Source organism: Melanerpes formicivorus, unplaced genomic scaffold (genome assembly GCF_026170545.1).
Source record: "Melanerpes formicivorus ecotype bairdi unplaced genomic scaffold, bMelFor1.0.p_v2 SCAF_12, whole genome shotgun sequence".
NCBI lineage: Eukaryota > Metazoa > Chordata > Aves > Piciformes > Picidae > Melanerpes > Melanerpes formicivorus.
In genome coordinates, this window is record NW_027142364.1 from 20,366,432 (window position 1) to 20,382,464 (window position 16,033).

The window sequence follows — 16,033 nt, forward strand, 5'->3', positions numbered from 1 at the left end:
ATACATTCTCCAGATAAATAGCAATTTTTTAAGTTCAATAATGAGTAAATAATTGTCTAAAATGCAAATACAGAACTATTAAGCCTACTGGCAAGCAGAGAAGGACAATAGCTGGGTGAAAAAAAAAACCAAATGATTACCTGACATAGAGGGATCTCTTCTGGCTGGTTCGCAGAGATCCTGATCCCGAGCTAATGCTACTGTTCATCATCTGTTCCCGTAAATCATGGATTTTGGCTTCAAAACGGCTGTATTCTGTAAGGAAAGGAAGCACTGCAATTCATTTCCTCTGAACTTCAGCAATTACTTGGAAAAATGCTAAAAACCCCAGAGAAGAAACAGTTACAGCTCTCCCAATACAAGGAAAGCCTCAAAGCTTTTATTACACGTTATGTTTTGTAATTAGAAATGAGGATAAAATTTCACCTGGCAATCAGAAATGAGGATAAAATTTTACCTCATAGTTAAAAATGATGATAAAATTTCACCTTGCAATTAGAAATGATGATAAAATTTTACCTTGCAATTAGAAATGATACAATTTTACCTTTGTCATTAGTCACTGAAACAAAATTTGACACAATCGTGACTAGACAAAGCAAACCAACAAGGAAACGATCCTTTAAAGTCTCATGCTTTGAATCTATAGTTCACAGTAACTCATTTTTCTTTGAATCTATAGTTCACAGTAACTTATTTTTCTTTGAATCTATAGTTCACAGTAACTCATTTTTCTTTCTAATAAAGACAAATTTCTCTACTAGATAATTATCATTTTTATGGTAACAAGAAGACAGACACAGCTAAATTTTAACCCACAGCAAAAAGAAAACTTCAGAACATAGATGTGGCATACAGAAGTTTACCATCAAGAACTATGTATTTTAAATGTTAAGAAATGGGGAAGTAAAAGTGTCCTTTAAAATGACTGGACTTGAATGAGACCAAGAATTTAGCAATACAAGATGGGAAACACACAAAAATATCTGAAGACAACACCACTCCCATGGGAGCTCAGGAAAGGACAAATACTCCAGAATTCTGGCATGAATCTCCATCCACTTGTGAACAGCATCAGAAATACCAACTCCCTCTACAGAGTTATGCACAATGCTAATCCTGGAAAAACGGATTGTGTTCTTAAGCAGCACTGTGTACTAATAAAACTAAACTAAATGCATTTGATTTTAGCTACAAAGGCAGAGACTAAGAGAGTAATGGCTTCTTCAGGACAAACAGCTCCTGAAGCAAGGTACTTACATGCTGTCAGCATAAAGTATCAACTCAAAACCAAGGAAGTTTTTCCTTCAGTTGAATAGTTTGTACTTCAGGATCAACAGATCCACTTGCAGAACCTTCCTAGTTAAAAGAAACGTTCTGCAGCCACCACCTTCACCAGGACACCACGTGACGCCAGATTATAAGCAGTCAACACTGGGAGAGCCAGGGTGCGTGCAGCAAGCAGCTGCTCCACTGGCTGATGCATTTCTCCTCCTGGCTGCACCCTCGCTCCCTGCAGGCATCAAATTTACTCAGGAAATGCAAGACTGATAGAGAGGGCTCTAAAATGCAAACATCTCCAGAAAAAAAAAAAATCTCTAAACTGAAGTTCCTTCCACAGTCATCTAAATACTAGGAAGGATTCCTCCCATTCCATGCTGTAGCACTTTCTCCCCACACACTCATCGGTGAGCACCATGGCTTGGAGACTAAATGGAGAAGAATTCAAAAGATATTAAGTCACAGAAGAATAATATCTGAACCAGACTGTGGTAAATAACTTCCTTCATCAAGGTTACTATTACAGCTGATGCTTGAGCAGCTGTAATCAACCCTATCCAGATCATGACAATATGACAGTCTCTCAAATACAGCTTTTATCCTTTAAACCCAGCAGCTAATAGTTTTGAGGATAGTATCTTAGTTTTTAAAACAAACTGAGTGCCTTTTTACAAATGAAATCCAGACCACATAATTTAACAGCACTAAATAAGACTGACAAAACAAAAGCAGCGTTTCTACCACTACCAATGCTACGGTTAATAGCAAAAGGATTTAAGATGACAGGATGGTAACCTGAAGGGAATGAATATCAGAAGATTCCTTCTATTAGGAAGCAATGTCCCCTTAGGGGATGAACTTGGATACAGAAGGAATAGCCTGCTCCTGCTGTGCTATTGCTGCACTGTACAGCCCTGGGTAAGCCAGCTCATTTGACTCACTGGTACTGGAGAAATGACCTTTTATCCCTCTCACCAGTTTCTTGAGTGTCTTGGAAGATTAAAGCTCTTAACTTCAAGCATACTGAAGCTGAGATTTCTGGCAAAAGAGGTTTGTGTTGGGTTGGTTTTTTTATGCCCATGTGAAAGGAAAGTAAACATGGAAAAGACTGAATAGAATAGAACAGAATAAACCAAACCAGGTTGGAAGAGACCTTCAAGATCATCGCGTCCAACCTATCACCCAACACCACACAACCAACTAACCCATGGCACCAAGCACCCTGTCAAGTCTCCTCCTGAACAACACCAGTGATGGTGACTCCACCACCTCCCCAGGCAGCCCATTCCAATGGGCAATCACTCTCTCTCTGTAAAACTTCCTCCTGACCTCCAGCCTGAACCTCCCCTGGCACAGCCTGAGACTGCGTCCTCTTGTTCTGGTACTGGCTGCCTGGGAGAAGAGATCAACCTCTGCCAATAATCCAAGCATCATCTTGTACTAGAGCCTGCTTGGTCCGGACACATCTACAGTTCACTGCAGCAGCTACTAGAAAAGACCACAAATTTCTGTTAAGAAGCTATCATCTCTTGGAAGAATCAGATTTCCTCCTATGTAGTATGCAAAAAACATGGGGGCTACTCCTTCCTGTTGCTTAACTCTTCTTTATCCTGTATATCATGGCCAAGTTCCTGCTCTTGCAGTTTCCTGGAGTAATTTAATCTCCTGGGAAGTAAGTGCTGACTGAGCCACAGGGCGTCTGTAGGAGTAAGAAGAAGAAGAATTGCTACAAAAGGCTCTTGCCATACCAATAAAGCAAAAAAGGAAACTAATGAGGGAAGACTGGGAAAGCTCTGTGTTCAGAAAGAAAGGGTGCCAAGAGATGTCAGAGTTAGGAAAAGCTTAAACAGTCTGTACAGATGGAATCTGGTGAGCAACTTCAATGTAGAGCAGGCTAAAAACTTGAGCTATCTTCCTTTCTCAGAAGGTTTTGGGAGAAAAAGAATGGATATAAATCTCATTAGGTTCAGAGCTGAAAGGCAAGTAGGATTTTGCTGTTTTCTGAGTGTTAGATACAGTAGTACTGAAACTAATGCTGGAGACAGAAGACAACAGCAGGACTTTTGATAGCATCAGAGCAGCAGTATCAGTTTGGTACCCAAAGGATCAGCATCCATCCCCTGTTGACCAGTTCGGCTTGGTTCACCTTTGGCATTATAAAGCAGTGTCTGATAATCTCTAGGAGAGGTTGCATTTTGTCTCTGTGATTAAAGAGAGTTGGATATCAACTACCTTTAGCATCAGCAATAGAATTTAATAGAATAAACCAGGTTGGAAGAGACCTTCAAGATCATCACATCCAACCCATCAACCAATCCAACCCACCTAAACAACTAACCCATGGCACCAAGCACCCCAGCAAGTCTCCTACTGAACACCTCCAGTGATGGTGACTCCACCACCTCCCCGGGCAGCCCATCCCAATGGGCAATCACTCTTTCTGTATAGAACTTCTTCCTAACATCCAGCCTAAACCTCCCCTGGTGCAGCCTGAGACTGTGTCCTCTTGTTCTGGTAAATCTCTTATTAAACAGAAGAACAGTGATGCCATTTACAAAAAGAAGGAAAGCAGTTGAAGGATGGCAGCCAGAACATTGTCCATAGCTGCCCCATCTTATGTACTCTAAAAGAGGAGAATATCAATATCCAAAGACTGGAGACTCTCAACTGAGGTGCCTGTGTATACAATTTTATGTCATTACAGAATCATCAGAAAACTACCTGCACCTCACTGTGTTTGTAATCAACCCCTGCAGTATTTTTACTACTTACTAAATGAAAGAAAGAAACAAACAAACAAACAAGTTAAAAAGAAGAAGTCACAAACCAAACAAATTCCAGGGAAGTAAAATCAAACTTGCACTAATGGAAGAATTCCTCTAATAGGTGCAACAGACAGATGACTTTAGAAGAAACCTCTTAGCTAAAAAGATATAAAAGCAGAAATACTGGATAAAGAGAACAGCATGATCTTAGCTCAACACTTGTCTCTCACACTGATAATAGAGCAAGCATTTAGGGATGAGAACTAGGCAAGCACAGAGTGATATTTCTCTATAGCAATTAAGTCTCCCTTTTCTTTTGGCAGATCAATGCCACCTAACCCCTCCATTTTCCTAGCAGGTCCATACATGCAGGAGTCTCTGTGGAAATTGCATGGGTGTACTAGTAAATAATTCAACTCCACTCCCATCCTCAAGAATTGTCACTGTTTACAGAATGTCATGGTATGCCTACATCACCAATTTGATTGGGTTTTCTCATCCTCCCAAATGCTAGAGAATTTTCTTTACAGTTCCATCCTTTGCTATGGGCTGTGTATAATGTTACATATATAAGGTAAGACAAAATTCATGATATTGTTTCCCCTAAATTTCATTGAGCAGCACAACAAAATTCCACAAGACTAAATATGACCAAACCTATGCAATGTACATTCAGCATTCCAGAAATCTGAAGCTGGAACAGGCACAATGAACAAAGTAGAAAGGACTGTCTGCTTTCCTGGCTAAAAGGAAAGGAAGAGCTGAGCTCAGAAGGAACATGACTGCTCTCTGGTCTAATGCATTTGAGGTAGCCAAGCAGAAAGGACAAATTTAAATGGAGGGATAAAAAAAAAGAGAAAACCTGAGCTTCATGCAAAAGCAGCAGGCTGCTCATAGGAACCCCACCTCCAAATACACTTCCAATTTCCACAGCCATCAAAACACTGAGATTACAAAGCAGTAGTTGAATAAAAACTATGGTGGGAGAAGTAACACTGCCCTCCCCCAAATGAAATTTAAAACCAAACACACAAACAGAAGGACAACCAAACCAAAATCAAACCACACAATCCAAATCCTCAATCCTCTCAGGTAAATCTGAGCAGGACCTGAAACCTGATGTATGTGCAGCAGCAGAGAATGGGGCTCAGGATCCCTTCTAAAGGGCTGGATTTTAAGAGAACTGCAGATACTGTGCATCAAATGAAAGGCAACAGGCAGCAAGGCTAACATGAGACAAACACACAGAAAAATGTATAAATGATGGCATCCCTCTTTGCCTAGCATTTTCTCAGAAGTTTCCAATAAATGTAGGGGCAGGAAGGAAGTAGTACCTGCTATCAGAACACAGAGCTTGAAGAAGCACAAGCATCTGCTGCTTCAATTCATGGCAGTTATCCAACAGCACCCCACCACAGGGTAAAAAAAAAACCCACAACCCAAAGCCTACTGAGGTTTACACATAATCAGTTGTTAAGAACATGGGATGGATACATCTGGACTCCAGTTTAAACTTTAAAATTATACTGGATAAGCAGATGGTGCAAAACTAGAATAAATCTGCTTTAATTCATGTCTGCATGTATTGCAAAGCAACAGATTTCCCCCCTCGCCCCCAAAGAAAAAATCAGGAACAGGGAAAGAGAGAAGATAAAGAAAACCCTGAAAGATTCCTGTGTTCCTGAGCTCCTTCCTACAACGATTTTACCAGCAAAAGTATCATGTTTACAATGTCAAAGTTAACCTCAGCAGAAAGCAAAACTTCAGAAACTGAGCGTGGTAGGTTGAAGTTCCACACCCCCCCCAAGCATTAACCAATCTCACCAGCAAAACTCTCCTGGACTGCCTATCTGATGGGACACATGAGCACAGTGAAACAAACACATGTGGAGAAGGCAGGAGAAAAGGAGGGGGGTGGAAAGAATCGGCCACAACAAAAATTGGTCTGCAACACAGGTTCTTCCAAATGGGGCAAAAGAACAGAAGACTGCAAGAAAGGATGGAAAGCTCAGCAAACAGCACAGAAGGAAAAGCAGCTCATGGAAGCATGGATGTGTGTGCAGGGAACAGATGGCAGCACAGCTCTGAGAAGCAGAGACTCTTACATATACTGAATCCATGAAGAGCTGAAAAAGTTCACTTCAATTAAAAAAAAGTGTGTTCCTTGCTTCCCTCTTCCCATCTGTCTTTGGAAAGCCCTCTTTAGCAGGACACGTTGGATCTGTCAAAGCAGGATTCTTGTGCTGACAATTTTATGTAACTGCTGCTAAATTCTTTTCTCCCCTCTCAGAATACCCAATTTTCCTTTTCATGGTGCCTCATAACAAACTGAGAAACAGAGCCTGAGAATAAGTTGGGATGGCCACCACCACACCAATCTTGCTTTCAAATCTGAGCTTCTCAGAACAGTTACAGCTCACAGATGACTGAAGTTTTATTTACAACTTCTAGTCTTGCACTGCCACCATCCCTGGATTACCTACACTCCACAGGTACTATTTGTGGTTTGCACATCTTTTCTTTTTACACACTGTAGTATTGATTTCAGATGGCAGAGGAGCCTGGAGTATACCATATTTAGTACAACTGTTCAAAACTACTAGCAAACAGGTTACCTATTAAAATGAAATCATAAGTGGAGCACCATAAATTATTTGAGGCAGTGTGACCTGGACTCAACGCTTGTTTTACATTAATATGACCTGAGGGAGACCACAATGCACTCCACATACTGTTAGTGACTTTCATGTACTCTAATGTGTAAGGAGCTTGTCCCTCATTAAGCACTTGAAAGACTGGGCTGCAGAATTTCAAGCCAGATTAGAAAAACTGCATTTGTATTTAGTCAGGAGCACATCCCACAAAGACTGCAAAACTCAGGAAGAGACACAACCCAGTCACTGCTGCAGTGAAGTCACCAAAAGTGTTGCTGAAGATTTCCCACACATTCCTAACTTGTAGAAGAGTGAACTGCTCTTCAAGAAAGACAAATGACTTTATGTATTATGTTAAAGAGCAGGAGTGAGGTTTTAAAGGATTTGAAGATGTGTAAGCTGCTTTATAGGCTCTAGCCAGACTATATATAGCAGAATTCTTCTAATCTGAATGGGCCTGATTTGAAAGGTACTTTAATTGACTAATCTGGATTACTTACAAAGGAGTAGAACCTGGTACAAAACAAGGAGGGAGAGAAGTTTGGAAGACTTGAGACCACTTACCCCAAAACAGGGTCATTTTCTTCTTTAAATTTTTTTTCCCAATGGTTTCTCATTTTATTAAATTGGGATGCAGTGATCTTTTACACCACCTTTGGCTAAGGCAGTCCATGCTCTCAGCTAGAAAGCAAGGGAAGTTTGTCCTCTTGGTGCAAAACAAATACTGAAAACAAAGTTTTGCAAAAGCACTAATTGGCCTGACTTTTACAAACAGAGCATTTACAATCTGTTCCAAGACAAACTGCTACTGAATAATCTTAGTTTATAGACACAAAAGTGAAATGCTACTGAATAATCTTAGTTTATACACACAAAAGTGCTGCTGTTTCCCAGAGCTTAGTTACTCTGTTAGAACTCCCCTAGAAAACAAGGCACAGTGTCAGAAACAGAAAAACCTCCCACCTCCCCCTTTTTATTTTTTTTCCCTTTTCACTCATTTGCTTTAAGGGCAAGAGAGAATGAAAAACACAAGGCTGTCATGCTTGGAACTTATTTTCAACAGATAGATACCTTCCTCCTCCCAAAAAAACCCAGACCTCAACATGAAAATCCACCTAAAAAACTGTTTAACAAAGTATGAGGAGTTTTGATTGAACGATGAGTCTTGAATATGTTTTGCAAGAGAGAATCACTTGCTTGCTTTAAAGGTGAAAGGAAAACCTGCTCCCTACCTACGTGAACAACATCAGTGCAGAAGAGGTTTTACAAAAAATACCTTAAAACCTTTGTCTTGAGGTTCTGACTCCACCTTTTCTTAATCTGACACTGATCCACCCAACCAGCTGAGAACATGCAGCTAATCTGATCACTTAACCATCTCACTACTCTTTCAGAAAAGAAGTAGATCTATGGAGCTGGACTTGAGCAGCTGAATTACAAAGAGAAGAGCAAGGTAGATTCTAAACAGCAGGCAGCAGCATAGTCCTGTATGTCTCCCTTGATGCTCCTCATTACATTCTCTTCAAGCACTTTGATTCTCATGTTCCTGTGTCCCAGCTATGCAGCATAATCACAATTCTCATAAAATCACATTTCACATAAAAAAGAAGACTGCTATACAAGGGAGAACTAGAGTTTTACTTTTGTGTGCCAAGGGCACCCTTGTGGAAGTGCTGCTATCCCTTCCTGTCATGACAGTTACCTGAATTTTGCTCCATTTAGAGGGAAAGGACCAAGTAACCATTGAAAGACTAAGATCAATACATTTTGCCTGCTTGCCTTTTTAAGGCACTCCAAGAGCAGGTTTCAGTTAGTCTGTAACTGTAGTTAATGTTATACACTGATTTGCCCCACTCTGACCTAATAGAATATAATTATGAAAAAAAATCAATCATTTAATCCACAGAATTATTTTCTATCTTTTATATATATACACACACTTATTTATTTCTTTAGCTGTTTACATCTAAAAGCTTAAATGCAGTCATGCTCTAATATAGTTATGGGAGCCTACTGCATTTCATACATATTTCATTTTAGGCTGGATGTTAGGAAGAAGTTCTTCACAGGAAGAGTGGTTGGCCATTGGAATATGCTGCCCAGGGAGGTGGTGGAGTCACCATCACTGGAGGTGTTTAAGAAGAGACTGGATGGGGCACTTGGTGCCATGGTTTAGTTGATTAGATAGTGTTGGATGATAGGTTGGACTCGATGTCAAAGGTCTTTTCCAATGTGGTTAATTCTATTCTATTAGTTATCAAAATCGCAGAATCTAAGCTCCCAGACACTGAATTTTGAGGTGACTCTGTTCTATCATGTCATGCTCAAAGCACATAATGTTTCATATCAGCTTTTAATTTTAATAGCCACAACATTGAAAACATCAAACAAAATGAGGGAAGAGCTCTCCAAGGGTGTTACACCTCTGAACAGTCCTGTATGTCTCCCTTGATGCTCCTCTTCTCATTACATTCTCTCCAAGCACTTTGATTCTCATGTTCCTGTATCCCAGCTATGCAGCATAATCACAATCCTGACCATATCCAAATCCCCAGTCCCTGGAGATAAAGATATATGCAAACTGCAGAGAGTTTCCTCTCCTTTTTCCACACTAACATGTGTCCTTGCCACCTTCCATGTGTACAAAACTCATAGAAGGGAAACAGCAGTGTGGCACTCGGCAACAGGAAAATGAAAGGGCTCAGAAACATCTACAGCTGAAAATGGGTCATCAAAGCGCTGCTGCAGAGCAACAATCACTTGCTTAGAAACTGCTGCAGGTCATGGTACTTAGCTTCCAGTGGAATTCTTAACAAAGTCCTTTTCAATTCAGGAATGATGGGGGGCTAGAAATTTGTAGTGCAAGATTGAAAATAAGGCAAGGCTTCCAAACAAAAAAGGGAAATAAGAACAACATCCTGACTTCACCACCACACGGAGTAATTGCCACTGCCCAAACTTCTGCTTTTCTAACAGGGACTCCTTCCCTGCAGCACCCAGCCCCAGCAGGTTCAAACCCACTGACCTCTGCAACAAGGAAGATTTTGTACACTCACATGCGCATGTTTATTCTACAAGTACAACCCAATTGGTGACTCCATATCTTACAAACAAAGCTCTGTGCTAAGCTGCAAGATAAAGCATAGAATCTACAAGGTTGGAAGGGACCTCAAAGATCATCGAGTCCAACCTGTCACCACAGACCTCATGACTAGACCATGGCACCATGGTCTAGTCCCCTCTTGAACACTTCCAGGGACAGTGACTCCACCACCTCCCTGGGCAGCACATTCCAATGGCTAACAGCTTTCTCAGTGAAGAACTTTCTCCTCCCCTCCAGCCTAAATTTCCCCTGGCACAGCTTGAGACTGTGTCCTCTTGTTCTGGTGCTGGTTGCTAGGGAGAAGAGACCAACCCCTTCCTGGTTACAAGTCAATTGACAACAGTTGTGGTGCTAGAGAAATGGTGCCTGGTGTGCAAGTAAACAGGAGAATACCTTCACACTCCCTATTTGGCTTTTAGCTGTCCCCATGCTGTGCTGCTAAGTCGCTGACATCTGATTCAGCGCAGTAGGAGAATTTTGTGCAGCATCTCTCAGATCTGCAGAACACTACTGGAAACTAAATGAACACCCAGAGTGGTATTTTTAGGAATGAGAGTACATCTGCTTTCACCCAATTTTATAACCAAGGACCATTTTGAAAACTGAAGGGGAAAAAACCCCACAAACCTTAGCAGTTATATAACTTGAGGCCAGACATAATAAAACCAGTATCATTCAACTGTGTCAGCCGACCCTAAATCCAGCAATAAGTAGTTGATAAACCATGTATTTGAAGAGGCAGATAGGAATATTATGGATACTCCCTGATAGGAGTTTTCCAATGATTAATTATTCTACAGCCTACTGAGGCTTTTCTAAGAGAGAGTTGCTTGCAAAAATCCTCTTTTCCCATAAATCTGAGGAGAAACACAAATGGGAAATTTCTGGTAATGTGGTAGGATGTGAAAACATCAATTAGCAGATAAACTGTCATATACAGCTACAGGCAGGGAGGTGAGCTGCTCCCAAGTGTCTCCAAATGCTCCTATCATACAGAATTTCATTTACCCAGTTATAATGAATCCTGTTGGCTGTGTAGAATCTCCTTGATCTATCCCAGCTATCACCACCTTTGACAAAAGCCTGCTGGATTTATGAATATTAGCCAAACCCACATGCAATACAAGCAGTTCTAACTGATGCTCCTCTTCTTTATCAGGACATTTACCAATGATGAACAATTTTATGAACTCTTCACTTTAATACTTGGTAACTTTCTGAATAGCAGAAACAAGAAGCAGAAATTATTTTTTTATATATATATTGCACATTTTATATATAAATTATCCACAGATTGCACTGGGTTGGAAGGGCCCCTCCAAGGTCACCTTATCCAACCCCTCTGCAGTCAGCAGGGACACCTCCAATTAGACCAGGCTGCCCATCAGGCCACATCAAGCCTGATCTTTTACATTCCCCACTTAAGTGAGGGGAAAAGAGAACCATCCACAGCTCTAATTTAGGAAATATAAAGATGATCAGAGAACACATGCACTTCTGTCAAGTACACTGAATCACTTGGATGATACTTCCTGTTTGGAAAGTCAAACCTTGAACTGCTTTCCTATGATAACAAACAAACAATAACCTTGAAGGAAATATTCTCTTTACTCATCTCTAAGATGAGCAGTGAGTAGCTGATCCAAATTACCTCCCACACAAGACCTGAAAGAAGCTGACAGTTTGAGTTCCATCAAATCTCTTTTTACAAGGAGTAAGAAAAAGGCAGGCAGAGATGTTAAACAGAGACATTAGCAGCTAGAGCTCTCTGGAAATAGATTGGCCCTGTGTCAGTTAGTACTTTGCCTCCAAACTACAAAGTATCTCAATCTCTTAATTACACTTGTCCTTCATTGCATACTTCAAAAGGGTAGAGTAAGCCCTACCACGCTTCCAACATGCTCACTCTGAAGGAGATTTCAAACACTATTTCAGAAAGAAAGATGGTCATGCAGACCAGGCATCTTTACAAATAACTAATAAACCCTTTGACTCATGTGTCAGATGTCTGCCCAGAACCTAGGATTGTTCAAGCAACACCTCCCGCACACATCCTCTCAAATATAACCCTTAACTCCTTGAGAAAAGCAGTCTCAATACAGCTCAGCTGCATACAGTCTTGCACTGAATGCTTCAGTAATCATGATGGAATGAGTACAGCTCTAGGTTTGAAGTCTACAAGTGACAGTTGCTGAGAGATTTCTAAGAGGCAGCAGGGTACGTTGCTCTGGGCAAGTCTCTGCACGCTGCCCTGAAATCCCATCAGTCAGTCAAGCATCTCAGTAACACACATTTCAGGAAAATAAGTTATCTGCTTGGACAAGTGGGAGTACAGAAAGCTGTTATTTCCTATGCAGAAAGAGCAGGAACCATCCAAAATGCTTAGTTCTCTTATTCTAAAAGGAAAAGTTCTAACTTTCCGGGGTATGTAGGGATCATTTTCTTTTCAAAGCCTGAATCCCAGAACGAGAGGAGTGATAAAACTGCTGCTTTGGCCTGGAATCTGGGTCTGTGCTTTTGGCAAAGAAACAGGCCAAATGTGCATCAACAGAAATATTTGACAATTCTGACCAAAACCAACCAAAGCAAATATTCCAGAACCAATACTGACCTTACTGTTCTTTCTAAAATGAAGTCTAAGAGTGGCACTCTTAGAAAATGAATCCTGGAAGAGAAAAATCTACAGACCAGACACGTGAGAAGGATGCACAACCTCACAAGACAACACAGGGCTGAAAACATGAGCTGGCTGCAGTGATTTGACCACAAACCAGACAAATTAGTTGGCCTTATTACTGACTGAGTTCCTGGGTCAGTGAAGATATATATGATGGTGAAGCAGGTGGAGGGGAATGTGAAAGCTAGCCTTCAAGAGACTTGGGGAGGACAGGACAAAACAAACACAGCAGAAGAGAAGAAATAAAAGTGTGCTGCAGTCAGTTGCCTAATGATTTCAAACTAAGGCAGCAGCCCTGCTCAATGTCCAGTCCTGATAAACACCTGCACCTACCCTTTCCCAGTACTGCTAAAGACCAGGTTTAAGCAGGCAAGTCACTGCAAAGGAGATTTAATGATGGGCTATTCAATTTAGCAACACTGGAGAAAGCTGCTGATCAGAGTTCATAATACACCACCAAAAATGTCTTATTACATATATATGTAGACAATAATATATAGGCTTACAGACTCAAGAGTATAATTTCAGGATACTGAATTTTGAAGTCTCAAACATACAAAGGCACCTGAAATGTGCTGAAGAAATATTAGAGGACAAATTTGTGTATTGTGATGCTGTAGTATTATTTAGCATCTGCAGAACACACAGGGATGGTTCATCAGCATCAGCTGCAGTCTAATCTGGACCCTATGAAATTGCTGGATAAACAGAAATACCAGCTCAGTAGGAAACACAGGAATGGAAACCTGATGCTCTCCTTAGGTCACCCAAATCAACACAAGTGAAAAGAAATTAGGAATTAATCTTTTGCCCTCCCATTAGTAAGGAAAATAAAGCCACCACATTAAAGAGGGAAGAAAATGGTGAAATACAAAAGTACCAGCATGGTATTTCTCCTAAACACTGGATTTACCAGCTCCATTTTCATGGTATGGCAGTGTTAACATTCACTGAAGAAATCAACATCCTGAACATGATCAGAGCGGGAAACAGAGCAAGCCAGGGCACCAACACTTGCACATCTGGCCATCTGTAATTATGCTAGTAGGTATGTTCAACATTGACTACTTCATTTCTTCTCTCCTCAAAAGAGGGCTGAGGTAGGAAGACCTTGCACATGTTTGTTCTCAGAGTTCCAAAGTGTGGAAGCAAGCTCTTACCTTCTGGACGGTACTGAGCTACAATAGTTACTGCTTGGCCTGCGTTCTTCAGGGCTGCTGCTGCCTGCTCATGGGTTGCTGCTTTTAGGTCTACTCCATTTACCTACAAGTGATATAAAAAAAGCTCTTTATCAAAATAAGTGGTGGTGTTTAGCATCACAGAACACACTCACCAGAAAAAACAAACCCAAACCCCAAAACTGGACACAAATTAGCTTCCATGCCATGTTTCCTTGTTTGCAACATTACAAATAGTTAATACATAAGATTATTGATCCTTACTGATAACCAAAATCCTGTCTCATACCCACTCCCCTGTTAAGGGGCACTACAGTCATCACAGTATATCACTTAAGAAATCTCTATTCACTAGCTCCACTTTATTCTTAAGACTTTTTACTTTGTTTTTCAAGAGAGAGGCAAAGAATGTGACTTCATGTGATGGTTCACCTCATCTTTCTGCAACAGGGATCTCCTTAGCCAAAGCATGACCACAGACCCTTATGTTTAACATCATGGCACACTCCACATTCCGTGGGTCTAACCTGATTTTCAATGCAGCAGATTTCAAAATAGCATCAGAAAAAACCCCACTGAAGCAGAAATGTATGTCATATTTTAGTCCCTAAGCATCTCTCATAGTCCAAACTAAAATAAACATGCACTTTAATATCAGCATTTTAGTAGCACCAGAGCCAAAATCTAAAGAGGAAGAAAAATTCCTCTTAAATAACTAATGAATTCCAAATGAATTGTACAAAGAAATGATTCTTCATAAATTACTTCACAAAGAAACACACAAAGTCTTTATGACCTTCAGTATCAATAGAGGTAAAGTACTTGGACAAGTATGAGATGGAGCTGTTTAAGACTAATGGGAAGTTTAGCATCCAATTTTAGACAGTGCTGCCAAGTGTCCACCTCACAGGAATGCTTCTTTCTGAAGCCTGCATGCTTTCATTTTAGACTCACAGAAGCCTCCAGCTACTAGACACAGATAAGTTAAAGTCCTCACTGAAGATCTCTGAGGTAGGGAAGTGTTATTTTAACCAGGTTTCAGATCAGAAACTGAGGCAGACTGAAGTCCTCAAAGATACTCTGGAAGTGTGTTGGTATCTGTTTCATTGTCTCAAATTTAGTTCAGCTAAGGATATTCATTTCATATCAATCATTAACAGGCATTAAAATCTGGGGAGGGGAAAACTTTTGTTGATGTTTAAATAAGAAGCAAGGAATCCTACAGAAATTATACGATCTCCTTTCCTGAGCTCTCCACTCAGATCAGCTGGGCCTCCTGCAAGGATGAAAGAGATGAAAATTCCTTCTCCATCTTCTCCTCCAACAATGTTGAAACCAAGACCCGTTGATCCTCGATGCAGGACAACCTTTCTGGGCTCCCTGAATGAAGGAAAAGAATATGAAATTGTGGTCACTGGACACTGGTAAAAGGAAACTAATTAGAAAAGCAAAGCTTTCTGCGAGAAGCAGATGTGAAATTTAGGCATTACCATCCTCTCTTTGTTCTTAGGCAAACCAAACAGACCCATTTGTATGGATGTATCCTAAATTCTTATCACATTACAAACCTCTTCAGCACTGAATGCCATCACTTAGCACTCTTCATATTGTTCAAAAGCCTCAATACAGCTCACAGCCTTATTCTATCTGATCGTAACAGTGAGCAACAGAACAGCAAAACTTTAAGAACCCATTCTAGGGGAAATACTGCAGTGAAAAATACACTCTTGGTGCCTGACTTTCACTCCAGTTGGTCAAAAGCAATACAAGTCAAAAAATAAGCACAAACCCTCTGAACAAAAGGCATAAATCAGAAGGTATGGCAGCTGCAAATACATCTGCAATTTATCTGCAGCAATTGCAACTGAGGAAAGTTAAATCTAAGCCAAGTTTTTTGATTCTTTTTACAGGATCCCCTGCTGACCTGGATGAGAAAGAGGAAGTACTGATCAATTAAGATAAGGTCACCTTTTAATGCAGAAACACTCCTTCCAAAAATCTCCTCATCTGCTACTTCACCCAATGCAAGGAAAGCAGAAATTATTTCAGGGACAGACACTTCTAAAGCAAAGCAACTGTGCACTGCATTTGAAAAATCACTAGAGAGCACTAAAGAACAATTAATGGACATCCTTCAGTATTGGGAGACATAAATTATTCATTTAGGACAAACTATCAAACTGCATTTTTCCCAAAACAAACAAAAAATCCATCATCTACTCCAGGTTTTGACAAACACTCCATTTTTGCGCTAGCTCTCTGTTAAACTTAGTGACAAATTCTCAAGTTTCACCCTCTCTCAACTCTATTACAGTCAGTTTTCAAAGCAGCATCTATTACAATCCAGTGACATTGTGGGAACCTCCAGTTCTGGA

General features: G+C 40.5%; 1 protein-coding gene across 18 annotated transcripts in view; it reads right to left on the reverse strand.

The window, feature by feature from the left end:
- Positions 1-16,033, reverse strand: part of DLG1 (discs large MAGUK scaffold protein 1) — a 161,957-nt gene that overhangs the window by 29,201 nt on the left and 116,723 nt on the right. For 17 of the 18 annotated variants that reach the window (XM_068145601.1, XM_068145595.1, XM_068145602.1 and 14 more), the window contains 3 exons: positions 14,882-15,038; positions 13,641-13,743; positions 141-255 (listed from right to left, as the gene is read on the reverse strand). In XM_068145601.1, coding sequence (XP_068001702.1) covers positions 141-255; positions 13,641-13,743; positions 14,882-15,038 — 375 coding nt within the window. Of the gene's footprint in view, positions 1-140; positions 256-1,260; positions 1,365-13,640; positions 13,744-14,881; positions 15,039-16,033 lie in introns of those variants that run through there. The other variant, XM_068145600.1, reaches the window with a different exon arrangement.